Source organism: Coregonus clupeaformis, unplaced genomic scaffold (genome assembly GCF_020615455.1).
Source record: "Coregonus clupeaformis isolate EN_2021a unplaced genomic scaffold, ASM2061545v1 scaf0211, whole genome shotgun sequence".
Lineage (NCBI taxonomy): Eukaryota > Metazoa > Chordata > Actinopteri > Salmoniformes > Salmonidae > Coregonus > Coregonus clupeaformis.
In genome coordinates, this window is record NW_025533666.1 from 181,127 (window position 1) to 205,084 (window position 23,958).

The following is a 23,958-nucleotide window of genomic DNA, read 5'->3' on the forward strand; positions in this document are numbered from 1 at the left end:
CAGTCTTTGAAATACATTGAACAAGACATGGATGAGGCAAAGATTGTTTTAATGATTTACAAACAAACCATGTTAGACTTTTTGCACCAGACATGAAATTGATGTTAAAGAATTGATCAAAGGCCCCATTTTTGTTAATGCACCTCAAGTGAACTTGAGTGTGCACTAAAAATAAAATGTAAAAAATCAAAGGTGCATCAGTAAACTGGACTGCCTCAGTCTGGTTCTAGAACAACCCAAAACTAAATTTGTCATGACTGATTTTATAGGCAAAATCAAGTTCTCTGTAAACTAAATCTGAGGCACAGCAGTATCGTTTGTGTAGTTAGTATCAACTGATTTTGAGAAGGTGTGTAGGACTTTGGTCTATAATATAATACTGGTCACTAACACTTGAATTAAGACATATGCTTGGTAGAATAACAGGCTCATAAACAGTTTTAGAACACTTAAAATAGGAATTATTAAAGAACAAAATACATTTGATCAATACAGGACAAAATATATAAGAACACATTTACAATGTCGCACACAAAGGCAAGATTCCAATGTCCATTATTGTAGGACTGAAACATTAAGCAGTAAATAAAGGTAACAAAAATATTTGGTTGGAAAATAACACTTGTCTGATCTACTTGAGGTTGGAAGATATGGCAAACAAGATCCTGCCTAGGCTGTATTACCAACCATGCAGCCAATATAAAATATTTGAATTTGTTCCCATTTCATAGACTGGATGAAGGAGAACGAAAACGTCTACAAATACTGAGCAATGTTTAAAACAATATCCCTTTTCATGGTGTTTCATGTGTGGGACGTTCTCACAGTAGTGTATATATGATTGACTGATAGATACATGTAGTCTACATTGATTATCAAGCACGTCTCAGCCACCTCTGGTTTTGGTAAACCTGCTTTCAAACTGAGCGGTTGGTCCCAGAAGACGAGGCCACATTTCATCAGGATAGGAAGACCTACACATCTACAGTACTTCTCCCTTGTGCTTGACAGACCTACGACTCAATATAGGCACATATGGACTCTTGGTACCCACTCATCATTGTAGGATGGAGGACACAGACAACTTACTGGCGACAAATGTGCCTGGCATCTAGACAACCAACTAGATTGGAAGCCCAGTATTGGGTCACACATGGTTGTTCTGTTGGTCATGTTAAATCAGCTGGTTCCTTGCTGAAGCATAAGCAGACCGGCCCTTTCATGGTACTGTTTCACCTTCGCAACAGCCAGCTTTGCTGACAGGTCCATCGGTTTCTCAAAGAAGTTGACCAGCTGCTGTTCTGTGAGGAGCGAGGCCAGGATCTGAGCATAGCTGACCGTCCACTCGCTCTGACTCTCAGACCGTTCGGAACTCTTCCTGGTCCCCTCCTGCCTCTCTCCATCTCCCTCTTTGGTGCTGAAGACAGGGTGGTCTTCTTGACTCCCCTCCCTGTGACCCTCCTCTACCTCGTCTCCTGCCCCGCCCTCGCTGCTGACTTCTGACCGGCTGCGGTGGCCGACCTCACCGATCTGCAGCACCAGGCTGGTCACTGTAGCAATGGCCTGAAAGAGCTCGTTCTCATCTGGGTTGCCATGGAACATGCTGTAGAGGGTCTTACAGAACTGGATGAACTCCCTCTGTAGAAAACAATGCAAGTTTATTGTATCTTTGTTGTGACTTTTAATGACTGTTTAATGGCTCTCTGATTGAATTCCTTCCTAATTGTACAGTGCATTTGGAAAAGTATTCAGACCCCTTACCTTTCTCCACATTTTGTTAAGTTACAGCCTTATTCTAAAATTGATTATTGTTTTTTCCCTCAATCTACACACAATACCCCAAAATGACATAGCAAAAAAAAGTTTTTGCAGATGTATTAAAAATATTCAGACCCTTTACTCAGTACTTTGTTGAAGCACCGTTGGCAGCAATTACAGCCTCAAGTCTTTTTGGGTATGACGCTACAAGCTTGGCACACCTGTATTTGGAGAGTTTCTCCCATTCTTCTCTGCACATCCTCTCAAACTCTGTCAGGTTGGATGGGGAGCGTCGCTGCATAGCTATTTTCAGGTCTCTCCAGAGATGTTCGATCGGATTCAAGTCCGGGCTCTGGCTGGGCCACTCGACATTCAGAGACTTGTCCCAAAGCCACTCCTGCGTTGTCTTGGCTGTGTGCTTAGGGTCGTTGTCCAGTTGGAAGGTGAACCTTTGCCCCAGTCTGAGGTCCTGAGCACTCTGGAGAAGGTTTTTGTCAAGGATCTCTCAGTACTTTGCTCTGTTCATCTTTCCTTCGATCCTGACTAGTCTCCCAGTCCCTGCCGCTGAAAAACATCCCCACAGTATGATGCTGCCACCACCATGCTTCACCGTAGGGATGGTGCCAGGTTTCCTCCAGATGAGACGCTTGGCATTCAGGCCAAAGAGTTCAATCTTGGTTTCATCAGACCAGAGAATCTTGTTCCTCATGGTCTGCGAGTCCTTTAGGTGACTTTTGGCAAACTCCAAGCGGGCTGTCATATGACCATCAGGTTCTTGGTCACCTCCCTGACCAAGGCCCTTATCCCCTGAATGCTTCGTTTGGCCAGGCGGCCAGCTCTAGGAAGAGTCTTGGTGGTTTCAAACTTCCTCCATTTAAGAATGTGGTCCTCTGTAGCTCAGCTGGTAGAGCACGGCGCTTGTAACGCCAGGGTAGTGGGTTCGATCCCCGGGACCACCCATACACAAAAATGTATGCACGCATGACTGTAAGTCGCTTTGGATAAAAAGCGTCTGCTAAATGGCATATTATTATTATTATAATAAGAATGATGGAGGCCACTGTGTTCAAGGGGACCTTCAATGCTGCAGAAAGTTTTTGGTACCTTACCCAGATCTGTGCCTCGACAGAATCCTGTCTCGGAGCTCTACGGACAATTCCTTTGACCTCATGGCTTGGTTTTTGCTTTGACATGCACTGTCAACTGTGGGACCTTTATATAGACAGGTGTGTGCCTTTCCAAATCATGTCCAATCAACTGAAGTTACCACAGGTGGACTCTAATGAAGTTGTAGAAACATCTCAAGGATGATCAATGGAAACAGGATGCACCTAGCTCAATTTCGAGTCTCATAGCAAAGGTTCTGAATACTTATGTAAATAAGGTATGTTTTTTTATTAGTAATACATTTGCAAAAATTTCAAAACCTGTTTTCGCTTTGTCATTATGGGGTATCGTGTGTAGATTGATGAAAAAAAAATATTTAATCAATTTCAGAATAAGGCTGTAACGTACCAAAATGTGGAAAAAGTCAAAGGGTCTGAATACTTTCCAGATGCTCTGTATGTACCTGGTTCATTAGAGGTAGTGGTTTCTCCACATTCTTCTCCTTCTCTTTAGCCAGGTCCTTCAGCATCTGCTTCAACTGCTCCTGATAGTCTCTGATCTCCCCTTCAACATGAACACACACAGCAGGAGCTACATCAACGTGATAATCTGAACAGGACAGAGCTAGAAACGTGAACCTGGAACACTTGAAGTGTGAATACTTACCATTAGGCATCTCTATATGGAGTGGTCTGGTAGTGGACAGCAGAGGGCTCTTCAGTGGAAACGGGTCATCCTCACTCTCAGTCAGAGCTACATGAGACAGTTGCATTATGAAGAACGTTTATGGATCTCTAGTTAAAGCTAGTTGCATGTCCAGCTAAAGTACATGTGTCTTAAAGAGGAGCAAAACACCATAGGAAGGCTATGTGACCCACCTGGAGGTATGTGCAAACGATACAGTAGTCTGACCTTCTCATTCAGTTCCTCACAGTATAGCGTGTCTGAAGCCGAGAGAGACACAATTGTCACCATTACCATTGGCTTTAAATCACAATGTGTGTCAGTTAGTGTTTATACGGTCTGTCTGAATGATCGAGGACCACAGAGGGAGCCCTTCAGCTCTGTGAGTTTAAGAGGTGAATTTACATAATTCCTACTTCAGTCCTCCACTGTACACAGCAGTGACAGCTCCTCCTAAAAGCCTTGGCTGCATATTGATTCCCATAAAAGCTATGTGGGCTGAATTCCAGATGCCCATGAAAGCCTAGTGGGCAGGTTTCCAATGTTCATGACTGATACGCCTTACAAGGGAACTTGGATGTAAGCTAGCCAGGTATGTTTTCTTGGTTTTTGTATACTTGCAGGCACACAGCCAATCACACAAACTCATATTACACAAAGTCTCTCTTCAGGCATACACGCACTCTCCCTACCTCTTTTAAACACACACACCCTCCCTCTCTTGCTTGCTCTTTCTCACACACACAGACACTCGCTCACACACTGCAGATGTAAATGAGCTGTTAGCTAAATCTGGTGCAACGCATCACTTCTGAGACTTATGTTTTGTTGTACATTGTCCCTCTTTCAAATAAACATATCTTAAAAAAAAAAAATACCCAGCCACCCGACGAACTCTCTGAAGGTGATGAATGAGTCTCTGTCCTGGTCCAGCAGTGTGAAGGTCCGGTGGGCCACGGTGTCAGTGTGGGGGCCACACAGCCAGGGAACCAGTAGCATGTACAGGCTTTTGAACTGGGCCCGGTCCACTCTGTATTGCTCCACATAGGGCTGGACTGGGTCATGGTGCTGGAGAGCCACTGTGGCGCTCCCATCACCCCAGTACAGGTTAATGAAGTGCTCTGTCTATAAGAGAAACAGATGGGTTGTTGTACAGTTGGACTATATGTGGAGGATATTATCATCGTGATCTGGCAATGCCTTTCTTAGTGATTCTGGGAAGATAAATAAAGTTGTATTGAATTGAACTGAAGTACCTTGAAGAGTTCGTAGACATCAGCCAGGTTTTCAGGGGAGAGAGAGACATATGGGGTCACCACTCTGAGCTACACACACACACACACAGAGAGGGGAAGGGTCAGAGCAGTTTGGAGAGGAAAAGTGTAAGGTTTCAACATTTGGTCATGGTGTATTTCATGCATGCGTGTGACTGTTTGAGATGTGATATGAGAGACCCACCGCATTCTCCTTGGTGATGTCCTCGTGTGCTTGGAGAACCTGGATCCGGTGTCTGCATCGCAACCGCTCTATCTGTCTCACCGTCAGGTCTCCAAATTTCTGACACAACAGGACAGGGACACACAACGAGAACAAACATCAGTGCCACACTTTCACCACTACCCTCTGGTGGTGTGGAGGGAGTATTGCAGTGCTGTCTTACCTCATAGGAGTCAGTAATGAGGTCAGTGATCAGGGTGTGTAGTTCTACAGGCGGGCTGCCCTCCTCCTCCCCACTCTGAGACGAGGGAGGGGGAGGGGCAGGGGGAGACGGATCCTCATCGTACTTCACCTGGTCCAGAAAGCTGCAGGCAGAGAAGTTTTGTGTGAGAATGTAGACTATGCTCGAGTGAACTGTGTAGATGCATACAGTACATGTGTAGACATGCATGCATTCCTCCATATGCATTACCCAGTGAGGATCATGAGGGCCTGGCCGTCGTCTGCACTAGCGCACAGCGCCGCTGCGTTCGCATCCAGCACAGCTAGCCCCAGCTGGAGGATGGCTTTGATGCCGTGGAAGAAGAAGCAGTCTACCACACAGACGGCGCTGCGGAAGGGAAGCACACTGAGGAAGAGGGTAAGGAACCAGGACAGGGAGATGGAAGAGAGGGGGGAGAGGTCGGGAATGTGCTCGGCCAGCTCTGGAAGACGCTCCTGGATCAGCTCTTCAAACACTGACTGGTCCACCTGAGCACCTGCAAACACACGTGAAAATCTACATTAATATAGGAAAACACATATAGAAATGGATTTCGGTCTCATGAACGTACACCTCTATAGAAGTACAGAACATCCTTTATCATCCCATAGAGGGAAATTAATGTTGGTCTCGTGGATGTATGCTGTATACTCATGTGGTCCTCTGTAGCTCAATTGGTAGAGCATGGCGCTTGTAACGCCAGGGTAGTGGGTTCGATCCCCGGGACCACCCATACGTTAAAAAAAAAAATTATGCACGCATGACTGTAAGTCGCTTTGGATAAAAGCGTCTGCTAAATGGCATATTATATTATATGATGTCTTGACACATGCGTGTGAGAATGACATGTTCTCATTGTGCAATATCCCAGATAAGTGATCTTTTAAAACTTTATTTGAACCAGGAAGCCACATGGAGACAAAATCTATTTTCTAAGGAGAATAAGTAAAGAACTGCAATTTCAAAGCAGAACAGGCCAGACACTGTCGTTCAGAAGAGGAAATTACTTTGATGCATTTCATATGCGCCATAAATAAATAGTGGCACAAAGCACAGGAAATTAGCTTGTGTTTCAGCACACGCTTCACGCTGGCTAAAGAAAGCCTTGGGTTATTGTTGGCTCTGTTTGCAGTCAGGGCAGAAAAACAGCCCTGACGGAGAAAAAACCCACATTCAAATCACCTAAACACCAGACCGGCTCTAGACGCAAATGAACAGAACAGCTACTAATAGACCTAATAAATGATCTGCTGTGGTTTTGATAAGACTTCTCTACTGTACAGTACTAGCTATGATGTCAGTAACTGTGGAAGTGGAAGAACTATCGCTGTAGTAATAGAGAGCATCTGGTCAGCGGGGTGGTGGCACAGGAATCCTCATCTCTCCCAAGTGGACATTCTCTATTTTTCCCCTGACCCATCTGTCTATCTCCTCATTTGAATTCCATGCTGTCACAGTCACTAGCCCATTTAAGCTTAATATCCTTGTCATCTATCGCCCTCCAGGTTCCCTTGGAGAGTTCATCAATGAGCTTGACGCCTTGATAAGTTCCTTTCCTGAGGATGGCTCACCCCTCACAGTTCTGGGGGACTTCAACCTCCCTACATCTACCTTTGACTCATTTCTCTCTGCCTCCTTCTTTCCACTCCTCTCCTCTTTTGACCTCACCCTCTCACCGTCCCCCCCTACTCACAAGGCAGGCAATACGCTTGACCTCATCTTTACTAGATGCTGTTCTTCTACTAATCTCACTGCAACTCCCTCCATGTCTCCGACCACTACTTTGTATCCTTTTCTCTCTCGCTCTCCTCCAACACTACTCACTCTGCCCCTACTCAGATGGTAATGCGCCGTCGCAACCTTCGCTCTCTCTCTCCCGCTACTCTCTCCTCTTCCATCCTATCATCTCTTCCCTCTGCTCAATCCTTCTCCCTCCAATCTCCTGATTCTGCCTCCTCAACCCTCCTCTCCTCCCTTTCTGCATCCTTTGACACTCTATGTCCCCTTTCCTCCCGAGCCGGCTCGGTCCTCCCCTCCAGCTCTGTGGTGTGATGACTCATTGCGAGCTCACAGAACAGGGCTCCGGGCAGCCGAGCGGAAATGGAGGAAAACTAGACTCCCTCCGGAACTGGCATCTTTTCACTCCCTCCTCTCTACATTTTCTTCATCTGTTTCTGCTGCTAAGGCCCCTTTCTACCACTCTAAATTCCAAGCATCTGCCTCTAACCCTAGGAAGCTCTTTGCCACCTTCTCCTCCCTGCTGAATCCTCCTCCCCCTCCCCCCCTCCTCCCTCTCTGTGGATGACTTTGTCAACCATTTTGAAAAGAAGGTTGACGACATCCAATCCTCGTTTGTTAAGTCAAATGACACTGCTGGTCCTGCTCACACTGCCCTACCCTATGTTTTGACTTATTTCTCCCCTCTCTCTCCAGATAAAATCTTGCGACTTGTGACGGCCGGCCGCTCAACAACCTGCCCGCTTGACCCTATCCCCTCCTCTCTTCTCCAGACCATCTCCGGTGACCTTCTCCCTTACCTCACTGATCAACTCATCCTTGACCGCTGGCTATGTCCCTTACGTCTTCAAGAGAGCGAGAGTTGCACCCCTTCTCAAAAAACCAACACTCGATCCCTCTGATATCAACAACTACAGACCAGTATCCCTTCTTTATTTTCTCTCCAAAACTATTGAGCGTGCCGTCTTTAGCCAACTCTCTTGCTATCTCTCTCAGAATGACCTTCTTGATCCAAACCAGTCAGGTTTCAAGACTGGTTATTCAACTGAGACTGCTCTTCTCAGTGTCACGGAGGCTCTCCGCACTGCTAAAGCTAACTCTCTCTCCTCTGCTCTTGTCCTTCTAGACCTGTCTGCTGCCTTTGATACTGTGAACCATCAGATCCTCCTCTCCACCCTCTCCGAGCTGGGCATCTCCGGCGCGGCTCACTCTTGGATTGCGTCCTACCTGACCGGTCGCTCCTACCAAGTGGCGTGGCGAGAAGCTGTCTCCGCACCACGTGCTCTCACCACTGGTGTCCCCCAGGGCTCAGTTCTAGGCCCTCTCCTATTCTCGCTATACACCAAGTCACTTGGCTTTGTCATATCCTCGCATGGCCTCTCCTATCATTGCTACGCAGACGACACACAACTCATCTTCTCCTTTCCCCTTCTGATAACCAGGTGGCGAATCGCATCTCTGCATGTCTGGCAGACATATCAGTATGGATGACGGATCACCACCTCAAGCTGAACCTTGGCAAGACAGAGCTGCTCTTCCTCCCGGGGAAGGACTGCCCGTTCCATGATCTCGTCATCACGGTTGACAACTCTGTTGTGTCCTCCTTCCAGAGTGCGAAGAGCCTTGGCGTGACCCTGGACAACACCCTGTCATTCTCCGCTAACATCAAGGCGGTGACCCGATCCTGTAGGTTCATGCTCTACAACATTCGGAGAGTACGACCCTGCCTTACACAGGAAGCGGCACAGGTCCTAATCCAGGCACTTGTCATCTCCCGTCTGGATTACTGCAACTCGCTGTTGGCTGGGCTCCCTGCCTGTGCCATTAAACCCCTACAACTCATCCAGAATGCCGCAGCCCGTCTGGTGTTCAACATTCCCAAGTTCTCTCACATCACCCCGCTCCTCCGCACACTACACTGGCTTCCAGTTGAAGCTCGCATCTGCTACAAGACCATGGTGCTTGCCTACGGAGCTGTGAGGGGAACGGCACCTCCGTACCTTCAGGCTCTGATCAGTCCCTACACCCAAACGAGGGCATTGCGTTCATCCACCTCTGGCCTGCTGGCTCCCCTACCTCTGCTGAAGCACAGTTCCCGCTCAGCCCAGTCAAAACTGTTCGCTGCTCTGGCACCCCAATGGTGGAACAAGCTCCCTCACGACGCCAGGACAGCGGAGTCACTCACCACCTTCCGAAGACATTTGAAACCCCACCTCTTTAAGGAACACCTGGGACAGGATAAGTAATCCTTCTACCCCCTCCCTTACACCACCCCCCCCCCCCCCAAAAAAAAAAGATAATAATTGTAAAGTGGTTATCCCACTGGCTATAAGGTGAATGCACCAATTTGTAAGTCGCTCTGGATAAGAGCGTCTGCTAAATGACGTAAATGTAACGTAAATGTAATAGCAATGTAGTAACAATAGCAGTAGCAGCGGTAAACCAACGCCGGCTGTTTGCCCTCTCACCTATGACTCTGCGGTTGAAGTAGTCAGGCAGCATTCTCTCACACACAGCCACCAGCAGCCAGAATGCCTCCTCCTCTTTAGTGTACAGCAGCATCACAGACGCCAGGATATTCATTGACTAGGAAGAACGACAGGCAGTCAGTTATACTCTACCTGCACTGTATACACACACACATTGTGACATAGGTTACTGTATGGTAGTGGATTCCTTACCTGGCAGTAGCCGATCTTGGGGTTGCGGTGGGCATATGCGGTGAGGACGCGGCGCAGGGCAGCGATGCCCGTGACATTCTGGAAGGCGGGGTGGTCGGGCAGCGAGCGGTGCAGGTCTCTCTCGATCTCCTCCGTGGCCAGGCTGCTCTGCCCCATAGACTCTGTCACCAGCCCCGAGTAGTAGTCTGGGTGGGACGCCAACTCTGATGATGAGTCTGTGTTTCAAGGGGGAAATGGTGTCGGTGTTACACAGCAACAGCATATAAGCACTTACATGTACATGAAGGCCTGGTCGGAAAAGATCCCCTAGGCCCTAACCCTTCTCTTTTGTTCCTACCCGTAAGTGTTTGCAGATCTGAAAGGAATGGATAAGTTACCTATCCGGTTCCATCAGATCTGCAAACACCAAAAAGGTAGGGGTTACTTTGGGACAAGGCTTGTATGGAGAGAAAAAAACTAGCTCTTGCCCTTTGTTGACTCCCTCTCGAGGATGTGATGCGTTCAGATCATTGAGAGGGAGTAAACAGGTGACTGGGATAGTTTGATATGGGGCCAAAGAAAACAGTCAGTTCAGTTGCATCCCAGTGGAGTGCTGCCCCTCTGTTTCTGCTGCAGTCTGTGCAGTGTGTGCTCACACAGGCCTAATTGCTTGTTATTATTGGAGCTGAGGTTATGAGCTATTTATATGCCCACTAAATCCTGCTGATCTGGATTCCATATGACATCAACTCTGATACTAACAGCATAAAGCAAAGCAGGATCCCTGAGAATAGACTCTACAAAGTTGCATCAAGACTTCTGGTTCTGAAAAAAGGGAACTGCTTGCCTGGTAAAAGCCCCTCCCCAAACTCTAAGATAAAATGGCACATACCATAAATGCTAGGCATTGTGTACAGTACATAGGAAAGGAACTGAAAGTAGGCAGTCGAGCAGAACACAGAACAGCACTCTCTATCCCTCCTTTGAGGATATACAGATATATACCCTAAACATAACCCCACCATTAAATATATTTGGCCTGTTGTTATAGCAACCAATGACCTCAGACTCCTCCACCCCTCACCAGAGAAGGTCATCCATAGCTCTCCCCGTAGCGACTCTGGTATCCCCATGGCAACCAGCTTCTGGATCTTCTCTGTGCGGAACATGTGGACGCCTCGACCATACTCCGAGAAGTGGTCATCCCACAGACGCTCTTTCACCTGCTCCATGGTCTGCAGGACACACACAGGACACACACCCTTGAGCAAACCGAGTATTGTAGTACTGTAAGCACATTCTCAGCAATAGCCTTGGGCAGTATTAGAGGGAGGTAAGGTTACCCAGTGTGCCAGCCAATGGGAGAACAGGGATCAATACATGTTTAAATAATGAAAGAGATGTAACAGAATCATAACCTCATCCCAGAACTACCACTATACCACATGTACCATACCCTGGTTGCCAGTCTATTTCTAATAGGCTTGATGTTTAACATTGTAAAGTAGAACCGGTTTAGGGTTTAACATGGTTGCCAGTTTCTGGTTTAAGCAACTCCTTTGTTGTTGTCATGCTAAACATTTAGAATTCTAATTTAGCCCAATAAATGTTTAGCATGACAACAACAAAGGAGTTGCTTAAAACAGAAACAGGCAACCAAGTTAAACCCTAAACCAGTTCTACTTTGCAATGTTAAACATCAAGCCTAGACACATTGGCCAATGTAGCCCTGCTATCCCTGCAGCCACCATTATTATGGTATCTGCTATGTAAACATCATAATAAGGGAGGCTCCAGCCATATCTGGGTTATGGCCAACGGTGCACTAGTTTCCATACTCACAGCTGTGCTATTGTTGCGGTCCGTTTGAGAGTGATGGTAGTATGCCATCAGAGCCTCTGTGTTCACTGTGTGACGTAGTGGTCTCTCCTCGATCTCCACCCCGTCACAGTACATGGTGTCATAGTAGAAGGTGTAGTAGGGAGACGAGGAGGTCTGGAGCAACCAAACACCAGAATTAGTCAAACATACACAATGAATGAGTAACTTGTGTGCAAAAAATACTAGCAGTAATCATATATGTTCTTGGAGTAAAGTTACATTCTGCTTCTTGGACTAGGCCTGTTGGGCATCACCATGAGATATGATGTGTGTAATTGACAACAGACATTTGGTAGACGGTTGGTAGTGTAGCTGTAGCATACCAGAGATTTCTTGCTGTGGAACATGGAGTGTTTCCACTGCAGGGCTCTGAGCCGTGATGTCAGACTGTCCACCAGGCTGTCTCTGTCCTGCAGCTCGATCAGCTGGAAGGCCTTCTTACTCCTCACACTGACGATCACTGGGTTAGGCAGCAAGCTGGTGCTCTCAGCCTTCTCTATGGAGATCACCTGGCAGCACAGGAGGAGACAGAGGTAAAAGGTCAAGAGCCAAGGAAATGTTGGTAGTATGGTACAGTAATGAAAAATATGATATGGTAAAACGGTATTAACACAGTAATAAACTTTGAATAACTTATTAATGTATGCAAGAGCCATACATCTCTATACATGACTCCGGTGTATAGCAACTAATGTAGTTAACCATGGTAAAGCTTAAGGCTAAAGGTGTATGCTCTAAAACTTCAAACAACACTTGTACACCGTAAACAGTGGTAAGCCACATTCCCCCAGCATTAAAGTTTAACCAGCAGAGTCAGCTGCAGTATGGTATGACGGCTACCTCTGAAAGGGGGATGAGCAGGCTGCAGTGGCCCTCCTCTCGACTGGCGAAGCATAGGTAGCGGTCGGTGGTGTAGAGCGTTCCTGCCGTGTGGCAGCGGGCATGGGACGTCCACACTGAACACAGCGCCACCTCCTGGAGACACTCGCCCCGCGGTAGCCGAAATAGAGCAAGGACGTACGCCCTCAGCGCCTGCTCCTCCAGAACCCTGAGGGGAAAGGGGAAGAGTTACAAAAAGGGCCAAAAATATCACTCACTTGGCAAGAGTTGCATGTGAGGAAGTTACCAAATAAATAATACAACTAAACAGTCTGTTACACCCATAGAGAGATAGAACTGAATGCTTTAGCTCAGCTCTCAAGTACAATCTTTACCACTGCAAACCTTCACTTTACACACAAAACCTGAAAATGTTATGAATTTACTACAGGTGGAACTGAAACACACACACATTCAGTTGCACTATGGGGCAATGGTTATACAGAGGATGGTCTGAAACTAGAGGGAAGTAAATTAGTCAAGATATCAGGGATTTTCAGGAAGTGCATGATGAGGTCTCTTTTGACCAAAGCAGATTACAATGACAACCTTTTTAAATGACTGTTTATCAAACTGTTTAATCAGGAAAGCAACCGATCAATCAGATTACTGATGCCAATCCAATCCTCTCAGATCTGTGAGGCAAGTCAACAAGGAACAGATAATGTGAATCTGAACAAACCGAATGACAGACCCACACAAAATCCCCTGCCCTCCTTTATGCTACAATACGCTACAACTTTATCGAACTTATTCTGCGTTGCCCTCTGACCTCTTGGTGATGTTGGAGGACTGCTGGAGGACTCGGTCCAGTTCCAGACCTCCGCTGTCCAGCAGGCGCCGCAGTGCGATGTCAGCCAGCTGACCCATGACCCCGAACACCTCGTCCAGGCTCAGGAACATAGAGAAGTCCCGCTGGCGCCGCCGCGTTGTCACACGCACCATGTCCGTCATGAGGCCAGTGGAGACCCGCTCCAGTCTCGTCACCTCTGCCCACGGGATCACAAACTTCACTGAGGGAGATAGAAGTGGTCAAAGGTCAGGGGTTAGGTTTAGAAGTCACTGTACCCTGAAGACATTAGGGATTTGAATGGTTAAAGAGATTGAACAGGATCTTAAGCACTTACAAATTCGTAAGATATACTTTCAAAACTACTGGCTGAAGTTATACAAAACCTCTGTAGCATCACTTTAACTGAAAAGGCACAATGTTTACTGTGGAAAGTATGTCACAGTTCACAAGACATATAAAGGGCTTGTGATCTTTACAACTGGAAAACAGAGGTTAGAGTTGCTAATTAACAGACACAAACAGTTCAGACTAGTTCACAGCCAGTAAGACATTTTTAAAATTAAGACTGGGGACTAGTCAGTGTGCTAATTAAAGGAGGAGCATTTAAGGGGACGGACCTTCCTTTCCCAGCAGGAAGGAGTAGAAGGCCATGTGGTTGATGCTGAGGTAGAGCCAGCCCTGCCGGGGGACCCGCCCCTTCCAGCAGCAGCAGGAGTAGGTGGTGACCAGCTTCTCTGAGGAGGGCAGGCCGAAACGCAGCTCAAACTTCAGCAGCACCTCCCGGAACTTCTCTGGGTCCTCCTCCTGAGCCGCCTGCTTCCCCCTCACCTCCTCTGCTATCAGACCCTGGGGAGAAAGATAAATAAATGGGCAATGAGAGAAAGAGAAAAGAGGAAGAGAAACGAAACGAAAATGCAAAACGGGTTGCGAGCAAGATACACAGAAATAGAAAAGAAAGTCAAGAGGAGAGAGACATCAACATTTAAGAGTCAGATTAGGTTGAACACAGTGGTTTTTGATAGTAGGCCTACATAGTATTTACAGAGTATCACAGGTCTATAGTAAGACTTATTCTAATAGTACAGTACCTTGACTTTCCCTTTGACGAAGCTGGCGACATCCTCCTTGTTCTCAAACACTGAGAGAGAGTGGAGTAGGTTCTGAACCAGCCAGTCCCAATGTCTGTTCATGTCCTCGACAGCAGCACCTGTATAACAACACACAGACACACACACAACGCCCGTCAGAGAGATAGATACACAGAGAGAGAGCCAGAGAAAAAGAGTAGAAGCAGGGACCTACCGACCGACAAATATGAGAATCGGAGAGAGGAAAAGGAGAGCTTACCACAGGCTATGGCCCAGCTGACCTGTGACCCAGGCACCTGTAGCAGGATACGGAACGGTGTGACCCGGGCGTTGGAGTCCAGCACTGTGTCCAGAGCTCCCACCAGAAGACCTGGATAGAGCAGTCAGACACAGAAAGAGACCAGAAATTACTGAGAAATACCGTCTGACAACACACACGTCAATGAGCTCATTGACACATCGGAGTGAGGCAACATTATACCAACCCATATGAACTGTTATATCATATATTTTCATAGGGTAAGACAATTGTACTAAGCTCATAAGGCATTTTCTACAATAATCAATGGTTATCATTACTTGAATGACATTTGAACAGCAGGAAGTTTTACAGATTGTGCCTTTAAGCAGATGGGACACAACGGCACCTATTACACATAACGCCAGAAAGCTAAAGGCATTATCATGTGTATAACAGACCCAGACATTCCACAGTGAGCACTGGATGCTGGCCTTTAGGCATTACAAAAGACATTGGACATAAACTGGTACCACTAACAGTCTCATAATGGCCACATTATGTGAGAACATAACATAGACTTAAACGCTATTAAGAGGCTCAACACAAGTATTGTTCTTCTCTGTTTGTCACTACATTGGTCCACTAGAATCATAGGGTTAACAGTATTGGAATCGAGACCCTCTCCCTCTCCACAAATCCTCCACATGTGAAGCCCCAAAGCCATGGCATAAAAACTACAAACTTAAGAGAATCCCTAACATCCCAAACTCAATTTCAATTTATTTTTATTTATTTATTTAACCTTTATTTAACCAGGTAAGCCAGTTGAGAACAAGTTCTCATTTACAACTGCGACCTGGCCAAGATAAAGCAAAGCAGTGCGATAAAAACAACAACAACACAAGAGTTACATATGGAATAAACAACACGTAAAGCCAATAACACAATAGAAAATGTATATACAGTGTGTGCAAATGTAGTAAGTTATGGAGGTAAGGCAATACATAGGCCATAGTGCAAAATAATTACAATTTCGTATTAACACTGGAATGATAGATGTGCAAATAGAGATACTGGGGTGCAAATGAGCAAAATAAATAACAATATGGGGATGAGGTAGTTGGGTGGGCTAATTACAGATGGGCTGTGTACAGGTGCAGTGATCGGTAAGGTGCTCTGACAACTGATGCTTAAAGTTACTGAGGGAGATAAGAGTCTCCAGATGGGCCAGATGTATACAAAATGGTGTTGTCTGCGTAGAGGTGGATCTGAGAGTCACCAGCAGCAAGAGCGACATCATTGATATACACAGAGAATAGAGTCGGCCCGAGAATTGAACCCTGTGGCACCCCCATAAAGACTGCCAGAGGTCCAGACAACAGGCCCTCCGATTTGACACATTGAACTCTATCTGAGAAGTAGTTGGTGAACCAGGCGAGGCAGTCATGAAGCGAGGCAGTTGAGAAACCAAGGCTATTTAGTCTGCCAATAAGAATGCGGTGATTGACGGAGTCGAAAGCCTTGGCCAGGTCGATGAAGTTGGCTGCACAGTACTGTCTTTTATCGATTGCGGTTATAATATCGTTTAGGACCTTGAGCGTGGCTGAGGTGCACCCATGACCAGCTCGGAAACCAGATTGCATAGCGGAGAAGGTACGGTGGGATTCGAAATGGTCGGTGATCTGTTTGTTAACTTGGCTTTCAAATAATTCCGAAAGGCAGGGCAGGATGGATATAGGTCTGTAACAGGTGTTAGGTGATGAGAAGGCTAAATTAACCCTGGAACAAGCATTTATAGACAACTTCAACCTCCTCCACCTCACCAGTCATCAGCTTAAAGGAACCAGATAAGCTCTCTAATATCCTGAGATACCATAACAGAGCCTAGACTCATCATCATAGTATCTCTTTAACTCCACTGCTAATCAGGATCATGATTTTCCACTGAGGCTAAAGCCACCAAACACTAGTCCCTCTTGTCTAGTTTTAATGCTGGGTTTCCTTTGCTATGCACAGCCATTTTCAACAGAATGGAGCATTTAGGGAGAGCTGGTAAAAATAGTCCATCAAAGTGAGGCTAACAGTCAACTGCAGCACATGGCCTCAACTCCAATAAAAAATGACGTTTGCAAGAACAGTCTGTTAATGATTTGGCTAATAATCAAATGTGTAATAACCACACAGCAGGCAGCACAAGGCATTAGGCTTACTGCTTTCAATAGGCTACAGTCTGGTTGCTGTGAGATCACCATCTAGTGTTTGGCATTCCCACTCCCACCCAACCGCTCCGCCACAAAGGAGGAGAGGGATGGAAGACAAACTGAACACCAGACAAATAACCCTCTCCTGGAGCACTGCCCATTCCAGACCACACCACAACTATCAAGCTCTGCCTGTCTGCCGCTCTGAACCATCGCACCCTGGCAACACAAACCTATGTGTCACCTAATTGTCACCTAATCGCTTACTTCACAGTGCTTCCATTGTAAGTCCCAATGTAAACTACTGTAAATCATGTATTTTGTTCTGCTTATGTTGTTCACTGAGTTTGTATCTCTGTGGACAATGGACGTGTACAGTGTGCTCAGAGGTCGAGAGAAAGGAAACCTCAAATGTCCCTCACAGGAAAGTGTTCTTTGTGAAATAGGAAGCAGAAGTTATTTTAGCTAGTGACAGAGTGCTAGAGGTTGCAGATGTTTCAGTGCTGCTCAATACCCTTTTTATGTTTTATCTTAATCGAATCATGGATTTATTTTTTCCACTTGATATTGTACTTGTTCTTCTCTTCCCATAACAAAACTAGGGTGTGGTTTTGTAAGAGGCAAACACTAGGGCTTCATCTGACCTTTCATCCCACAGATTGACTTTGGAAACCATGGCAACAAACAAATAGCTAAACTCTAGCCAGGAAGTTTTATATTGTTTTTATGAGATAATACTCCCTATCATCTCCTGTGCCTGATGTATACAGTTCTATAGGAAAGTGAAAATCCCAATGAAGATTAAACAAAAACAAGACCAGGTGACACCTTATCATTGTCCATCATCAGACAAAAATGGTATGGAAATGAAAGAAATCAATGAAGACTTGAAACAAAATAAACAGTCAAAATAATAAGTTATATGTTAACAAGTTGCCTGTTATTGCTCCAAGGCTTCATGGCACATATTATTTTAAGTTGCAAAGAAAGCATTGTTTTGATGATCCCAAATATGGGGGAAAACACTTGTTTCCAAGCTTTGTAAAAACCGGATCCTACACTGTAGCCAAGGCTATGGCAAGTTGCAACATACTGTAGCTGCAATTCAACCAATTATTATTATTATTATGCTCGGAGACATGCTGGGAGACACTCTGGGATACATACTCCCAGCACAATGTCCCCCCCAAAAATGTTGGTTGAATCGCAGCTAATTGCAACATTGTTTATAAATTAGTTGTTACTGTGTTGCGTAGCGTAGACTGGTGTGTCCAAGTGGTAATATAGGCTACTAACGCTGCTGAAATCAGACGAAAGACAGTGAGATGAATGGGAGCAGGTAGCGTATTACCTGTAAATTTCCCCTCTGAATCCCCATGTCCTCTTCTGCGCTGCAAAAGGAAGAAATCGTTAGATCTTTCGGTAACCCAAAGCTTCAGCGCGTTTTTCAGCAAAACTTCTTCTGGATTCAACCACATTCTTTCAAAAGAAGAGATTGACAAAGAGAATGGAACGAAAACTAAATAACGCAGATTGTCGTTGTTGTTGATAGCATGCAAACTTTTTCAGCAGTTCCAACAGCCGGAGAAAAAAAAAAGATTTTCAGAATCATCCATGACTGATCTCAAGCGCTGCCCGAGATCGCAGGCGTCTTCTGTTGATATTTTCTCTCACCCTGTACAAGTACTCCTCTCAGCGAGAGAGAGTCTTATTTCCGCATTCAACCTTACCTTCCCATATTTCCGGCGAAAGCAAGGAAGTTTAATTTCACTGGCCCTTTGTGATTGGTTATTAGGTCAAGTATTCATTTAAACAGTTTATCGTACACAACTAAATCTGGGAATAGAATTGGATTGTAAACACATTGTTTATTTGTCTATAGTAAATGGGTTTAGTCATGTGCCATATGTTGTCTGGTGTGTGCAAAAATAAATCAGAAGATGAATGTTGACGACATCTATTATATCAATTCTGCATTATGCTTACAATGACTTATTATCATCACTACTATGCATTTCAGTTAGATGACCTAGTGACCTATTGTCAAAAGCAACTGTACCTCCCTCACATTAAATGGAATCATGTGTGTAAATACAGATTTGAGATGTTTAGATGCATTTTCTTTCTCTTATAGTTTACAATTTAATAGTTTTTGATCATACCATATATTAATTTAGTGACATATCAATGCAATTTCAGTGAAGTACCCATACAGTCTATTTACAGAATGTTCTATATGGAAGTAGAAATATAGCCTTAGCCTACTTCTGTGGTAAAATGGTGGTTGCAACATGCATGCTGGGCATGATGTAATTAACAAAGACATCATTTCTATAGGATTTCTGTTTTAAACTATGATGAAATTAACACACATGTCAGTAATGGCCAGTGTTGTCAAAGGCCCCTATTATAAGATACTCCACTCATCATAATTAAGAGAACAATTATATTTTAGAGCAAAAATGTCATTGATCATCACAAGATCAAGATTGACATATCCATATCCATAATAAATTATTTCAAAATGTATCTGCAAAGTTTGTAGAAAATTGTCCTAAGAATATGATTAATAAATGCATAGCCTATACTCATCATTACTACATTGAAAAAAAATCATGAAAAAATAAATAATAATAACTATATAACTATAATAACAATATATATATATATATATATATATATATATATATATATATATATATATATATATATATATATATATATATATATTAGAATATAGAATAACTATATAAGTGTCACGCCCTGGCTCTGGGGACTCTTTAATGTTGAGCCAGGGTGTTAGTTCCTATGTTTAGTTGTTCCTTGTTTTCTGTCTAGATCGTTTAGATCTATGTTGGCCAGGGTGGTTCCCGATCAGAGGCAGCTGTTGCTCGTTGTCTCTGATTGGGAACCATACTTAGGCAGCCTGTTTTGCACAGTTGATTGTGGGATCTTGTTCCGTAGGGTTTTGTGTATAACCTAGGACTTCACGTATCGTTTGGGTTATTGTTTTGGTTCGTGTAAGTACAATAACAAAGAATGTACGCTTATCACGCTGCGCCTTGGTCCGCTTCATGTGTCGACGATCGTGACAATAAGGGTGGCAGCATAGCTGTTATGAGCATTGGGCCAGTAACCGAAAGGTCACTGGATTGAATCCCTGAGCCAACTAGATGAAAAATCTGTCAATATGCTCTTGAGCAAGGCACTTAACCCTAGTTGCTCTGGATACGAGTGTCTGCTAAATGTAAAAATGTAATATATACAGTGGTGGAAAAAGTTTGAATTGTCATACTTGAGTAAAAGTAAAGATACCTTAATAGAAAATGACTCAAGTGAAAGTCACCCAGTAAAATATTACTTGAGTAAAACTCAAAGTATTTGGTTTTAAATATACTTAATTATCAAAAGTAAATGTAATTTCTAAAATATACTTAAGTGTCAAAAGTACAAGTATAAATCATTTTAAATTGCTTATATTAAGCAAACCATATGGCACCATTTTCTAATTTTTTTAATTTACGGAAAACCAGGGGCACACTCCAACACTCAGACATCCTTTACAAACGAAGCATGTGTGTTTAGTGAGTCAGAGGCAGTAGGAATGACCAGGGATGTTCTCTTGATAAGTCTGTGAATTTGACCATTTTCCTGTCCTGCTAAGCATTCAAAATGTAAGAGTACTTTTGGGTGTCAGGGAAAATGTATGGAATAGTCCCCTGTAGCTCAGTTGGTAGAGCATGGCGCTTGCAACGCCAGGGTTGTGGGTTCGTTTCCCACGGGGGGCCAGTATGAAAATGTATGCACTCACTAACTGTAAGTCGCTCTGGATAAGAGTATATGTAAAAAGTACATTATTTTCTTCGTAAAAGTAGTCAAAAATATCAATAGTATAGTAAAGTACAGATACCCCAAAAAAGAAAATAAGTAGTACTTTAAAAAACAAAATAAGTAGTACTTTACTTAAGTACTTTACAGCACTGAATGTATTGGGATATCATATCGGAACACAGAAGCACACATTCTACACACAAAAAACAGGCCAGCAATGTTTAGAGATGTTTTGGACCTCTGTGTAACCCCACCCCCATTAGCTTGGTCACCCCAGAGACCGACAGCACGGTGTGATTGTTAGGTGCAACTGTTGACTCACTCAGCTGCCACAAATGGAAAGTAGCTTTCCCACTCCTTATATGGACATATTGGAGATCCAAACCGGATATCAGTGCAACCTTTATTATTGTCCCTTGACTTTCTGGCCCGCGCCAGTGTTCTGATAAAAATGCAAATAAACACCCGACAAAATATTATTCGTCCTCAGAAAAATACATTATTGTTGAATTATTCTGTAATAAATTTATATTTGAGATAACTGACAAGTATTTACGTTTTATCACATTTAAAGATCTTGTTTTACTCCGGAAGAAATGTGGGGGAGGTCCTTCTATTTCCGTGTCTGGGGAGATAAGTGGTGTGATTTCAGCGTTTGTTTTGAACAGTTAAAAAATGCAGGTTTGTAAAATTATATCACTTTTTCCAGCTATAGAAAAAGTATTAATGAAGGTCATAGCTGACGTTTCGAGTAATATGAGTATATATCTGTTCGCACGCCACCTTGATTGGGACATAGCTAGCTAACGTTAGCTGCATAAACGTTAGCTAATGTTCGCTAGGTGTAATAGCACAGATTAAAAGGTGGTTACCGGTAGTTATAAGTATCTTTGGTAATGCCAAAGAGCCTAGCTATAGATGGTTTAAAAACTCTGTGGTAGTACAGAATGGCAAACCAACAACACTGTTTGAGTGCAGTGAAGATATAATAAAACTCCAATGATCTGTTATTTCTCAATCTCAGGACCCTAACGCAGATACCGAGTGGAATGACATCCTGAGGAAGAAGGGGATCCTTCCTCCCAAGGAGAAAACTCAGGATGAGGTTGACGAGGAAGCTCTAGAGCAGCAGATTCTTCTTCAGCAAGAATCTGTTGGTAAGAGATGGCTATTAATATCATCTTATAGCTACTAGGTTTCTCCTAAAATGGTCTAGGAACAGTTTTTCTGATGTTATTCTTAATTTTTAACTAACAGGACATGGTTTTGGAAGGCTGATCCTTGGCCAACAACATCCTCTGTTAGTAGTTTTAATACCTTAAATGGTACTTTTTTGGACATTTTCTGACTGTGGTGTTTTGTGACCAGTAAAAACCTATGAGAGTATGACACTGGACCAGCTGGATGAGAACGAGGATGACTTCAGTGAAGAGGATGAGGCCGCCATCGAGATTTACAGGTCAGTGACCGCTCAAAGCATTACTAAGATGGTACATTATACATACAACAGGTATTGGCTGCCCTATGGCCCGGGGCCAAAGCTGAGCAATCAGGGCAAGTTGAGCCGGTTCTGTAGTTGCCCCATTGGGCATATGAATTATTTTACTGAAAACAACCTAACTGCAAATAATTTCTGGTTCCTCCCCTATGTCTGTGTAAACAGCTAATTTTAAGTCTTTGGGCAACCAAAAATACTCCTCACTCGATGGGCAAGTGACTTTCAGACCTTAATGTCAGTCCCTTAATAAAACCTACTGCCATTAAAAGAGATGCTGAAAATGTAAAGCACCATTGTGGCTACCATGTTAATGGTGATATAGCCTTTTACATCCAAAATAGAGAATGACAATGTTATGACCTTTGTTATTACCAGGATTAACCTACATTGCCTTAACTCTCCATTTCCCTCTCACCAGGCAAAAGAGGCTTGCAGAATGGAAAGCCACCCAGATAAATAATTGCTTTGGGGAGGTAGTGGAGATCTCTGGGCAGGACTACATCAAGGAGGTGAACAAAGCTGGAGAGGGCATCTGGGTCGTGCTGCATCTCTACAAACAGGGGTGAGTGTTCTGCCATTTACTTCCCTCTGTCGATAGATAGATGGCGGTAGAGCACACCGATTCATGCTTCCAAAAAGTGATGTTTTGATTTTATTTGAGATCTGATGAAAACCAGTCAATGGTCAAAACTTTATTGGCCAAGACCTTATTTGAAAATCATGAAGCAAGGTTTTCATATAAGCCTGATTAACAGTGGTCCTTTTTAAATTGCTCTGAATAGGTCGATCTGCCAAATATATAGATTTAACTAATTGACCCATTGTAATCGAATCTCTGTTTCATTCTCTCACCCTCCCAGCATTCCTCTGTGCACCCTGATAAACCAGCATCTGTCAGAGATGGCCAGGAAATTCCCCCAGACCAAGTTCCTCAAGTCCATCTCCACCACCTGCATCCCCAACTACCCCGACCACAACCTACCCACCATCTTCGTCTACCACGAGGGAGAGATGAAGGCACAGTACATCGGGCCTCTGGTCTTCGGGGGAATGAACCTCAAAGTTGAAGGTAAGAGACAATCGCCTCAGCTACTTTCGTAGGATACTATTAGCTACATGATATGGTAGTTTGTGCTGTCCAATGTGTATACTTCTCACCTTCAGATTTGTGCATTGTCAGTTTTGAATGACAATTCCTTAGACTTTCTCTACTAGATATTTAAATCTGCTGTATACTATCATCCTCAGAGCTGGAGTGGAGGTTATCAGAATCTGGCGCTGTCAAGACAGACCTGGAAGAAAACCCCAAGAAGCAGATTGAAGACAAGCTGATGTCGTCGATCCGATCTACTCTCCCCACACGGAAAGACATTGACTCCGATGAGGACTAGCCACGTAACACCAAATAACATTATTCTAACGCTCAACCATCACTGTGTGTGAGGATGGCTCTCTCCTGTGGTGATGTGGTAAACTGCACACCTCTCCCTCTCTCCCTATGTACCTCAGTCAGCAGAGAGGCTCCATCAGAGTACTATGCCACCCCGGTTGAAGGATCTCTTGTGTTACGAGATCATTCTCCTAAATCAGATCTGAACTAAAGTGTTTTTACAGAACCTTTGGTTGAAGAAGATTATTTGTCCTTTTTTATTTAGCATATACGTTTGATAATATATGACAATATAAATGTATACATTTGTAATTGTTTAAATTAAATGTAAGTAGCCATTCACCCATGCCATAATCACAGTTGACGGTTTTTATAAAGTGTTCGCCCTGATCTGTGTAACCATCACATAAAGGACTCCTTTGATGTATTTGTGTATGTGCAATTGTCTACAAAATGGCAAAGTACAGATACCTCATCTTAAATCACTAAATATTTACATTTACCAACAAAT

At 44.1% G+C, this 23,958-nt stretch overlaps 2 protein-coding genes across 3 annotated transcripts; one reads left to right on the forward strand and one right to left on the reverse strand.

Moving 5' to 3' along the window:
* Positions 1-32: 32 nt before the first annotated feature.
* On the reverse strand, positions 33-18,422 carry LOC121571759 (TBC1 domain family member 8). Of its 2 annotated transcripts, none has more exons than XM_041883423.1 (20): positions 18,080-18,422; positions 14,546-14,656; positions 14,287-14,405; positions 13,816-14,044; positions 13,178-13,418; positions 12,367-12,574; positions 11,850-12,035; positions 11,488-11,640; positions 10,730-10,880; positions 9,667-9,881; positions 9,454-9,571; positions 5,459-5,744; positions 5,210-5,351; positions 5,008-5,106; positions 4,806-4,874; positions 4,428-4,674; positions 3,744-3,809; positions 3,532-3,618; positions 3,329-3,429; positions 33-1,638 (listed from the first exon to the last, which is right to left on the reverse strand). In XM_041883423.1, the coding sequence occupies exons 1-20, from the start codon at positions 18,204-18,206 to the stop codon at positions 1,180-1,182; spliced, it is 3,414 nt and encodes a 1,137-aa protein (XP_041739357.1). In that variant the 5' UTR covers positions 18,207-18,422; the 3' UTR covers positions 33-1,179. The 2 variants fall into 2 exon arrangements, with proteins under 2 accessions (XP_041739357.1, XP_041739356.1); XM_041883422.1 differs by having other exon boundaries at positions 3,329-3,456.
* A 2,730-nt stretch (positions 18,423-21,152) lies between these two features.
* Positions 21,153-23,874, forward strand: LOC121571761 (phosducin-like protein 3). Its single transcript, XM_041883425.2, has 6 exons — positions 21,153-21,240; positions 21,584-21,716; positions 21,928-22,018; positions 22,476-22,619; positions 22,918-23,126; positions 23,306-23,874. Exons 1-6 carry the CDS (start codon positions 21,235-21,237, stop codon positions 23,446-23,448), a joined length of 726 nt encoding a protein of 241 aa, XP_041739359.1. The 5' UTR covers positions 21,153-21,234; the 3' UTR covers positions 23,449-23,874.
* Positions 23,875-23,958: the final 84 nt, after the last annotated feature.

Bases quoted from the DNA above. Each gene is read 5' to 3' on its own strand.
- LOC121571759 (XM_041883422.1), bottom strand. From the start codon at position 18,206: ATGTGGTTGAATCCAGAAGAAGTTTTGCTGAAAAACGCGCTGAAGCTT. The intron at 5,745-9,453 runs GTGAGAGGGCAA...GTGTGTTTGCAG, and splicing joins CTTCAACCGCAGAGTCATAG to GTGCTCAGGTGGACCAGTCA. The intron at 5,352-5,458 runs GTAATGCATATG...CTCTGCCTGCAG, and splicing joins GCCCTCATGATCCTCACTGG to CTTTCTGGACCAGGTGAAGT.
- LOC121571761 (XM_041883425.2), top strand. The intron at 21,717-21,927 runs GTAAGAGATGGC...TTTTGTGACCAG, and splicing joins TCTTCAGCAAGAATCTGTTG to TAAAAACCTATGAGAGTATG. The intron at 22,620-22,917 runs GTGAGTGTTCTG...TCACCCTCCCAG, and splicing joins CTGCATCTCTACAAACAGGG to CATTCCTCTGTGCACCCTGA.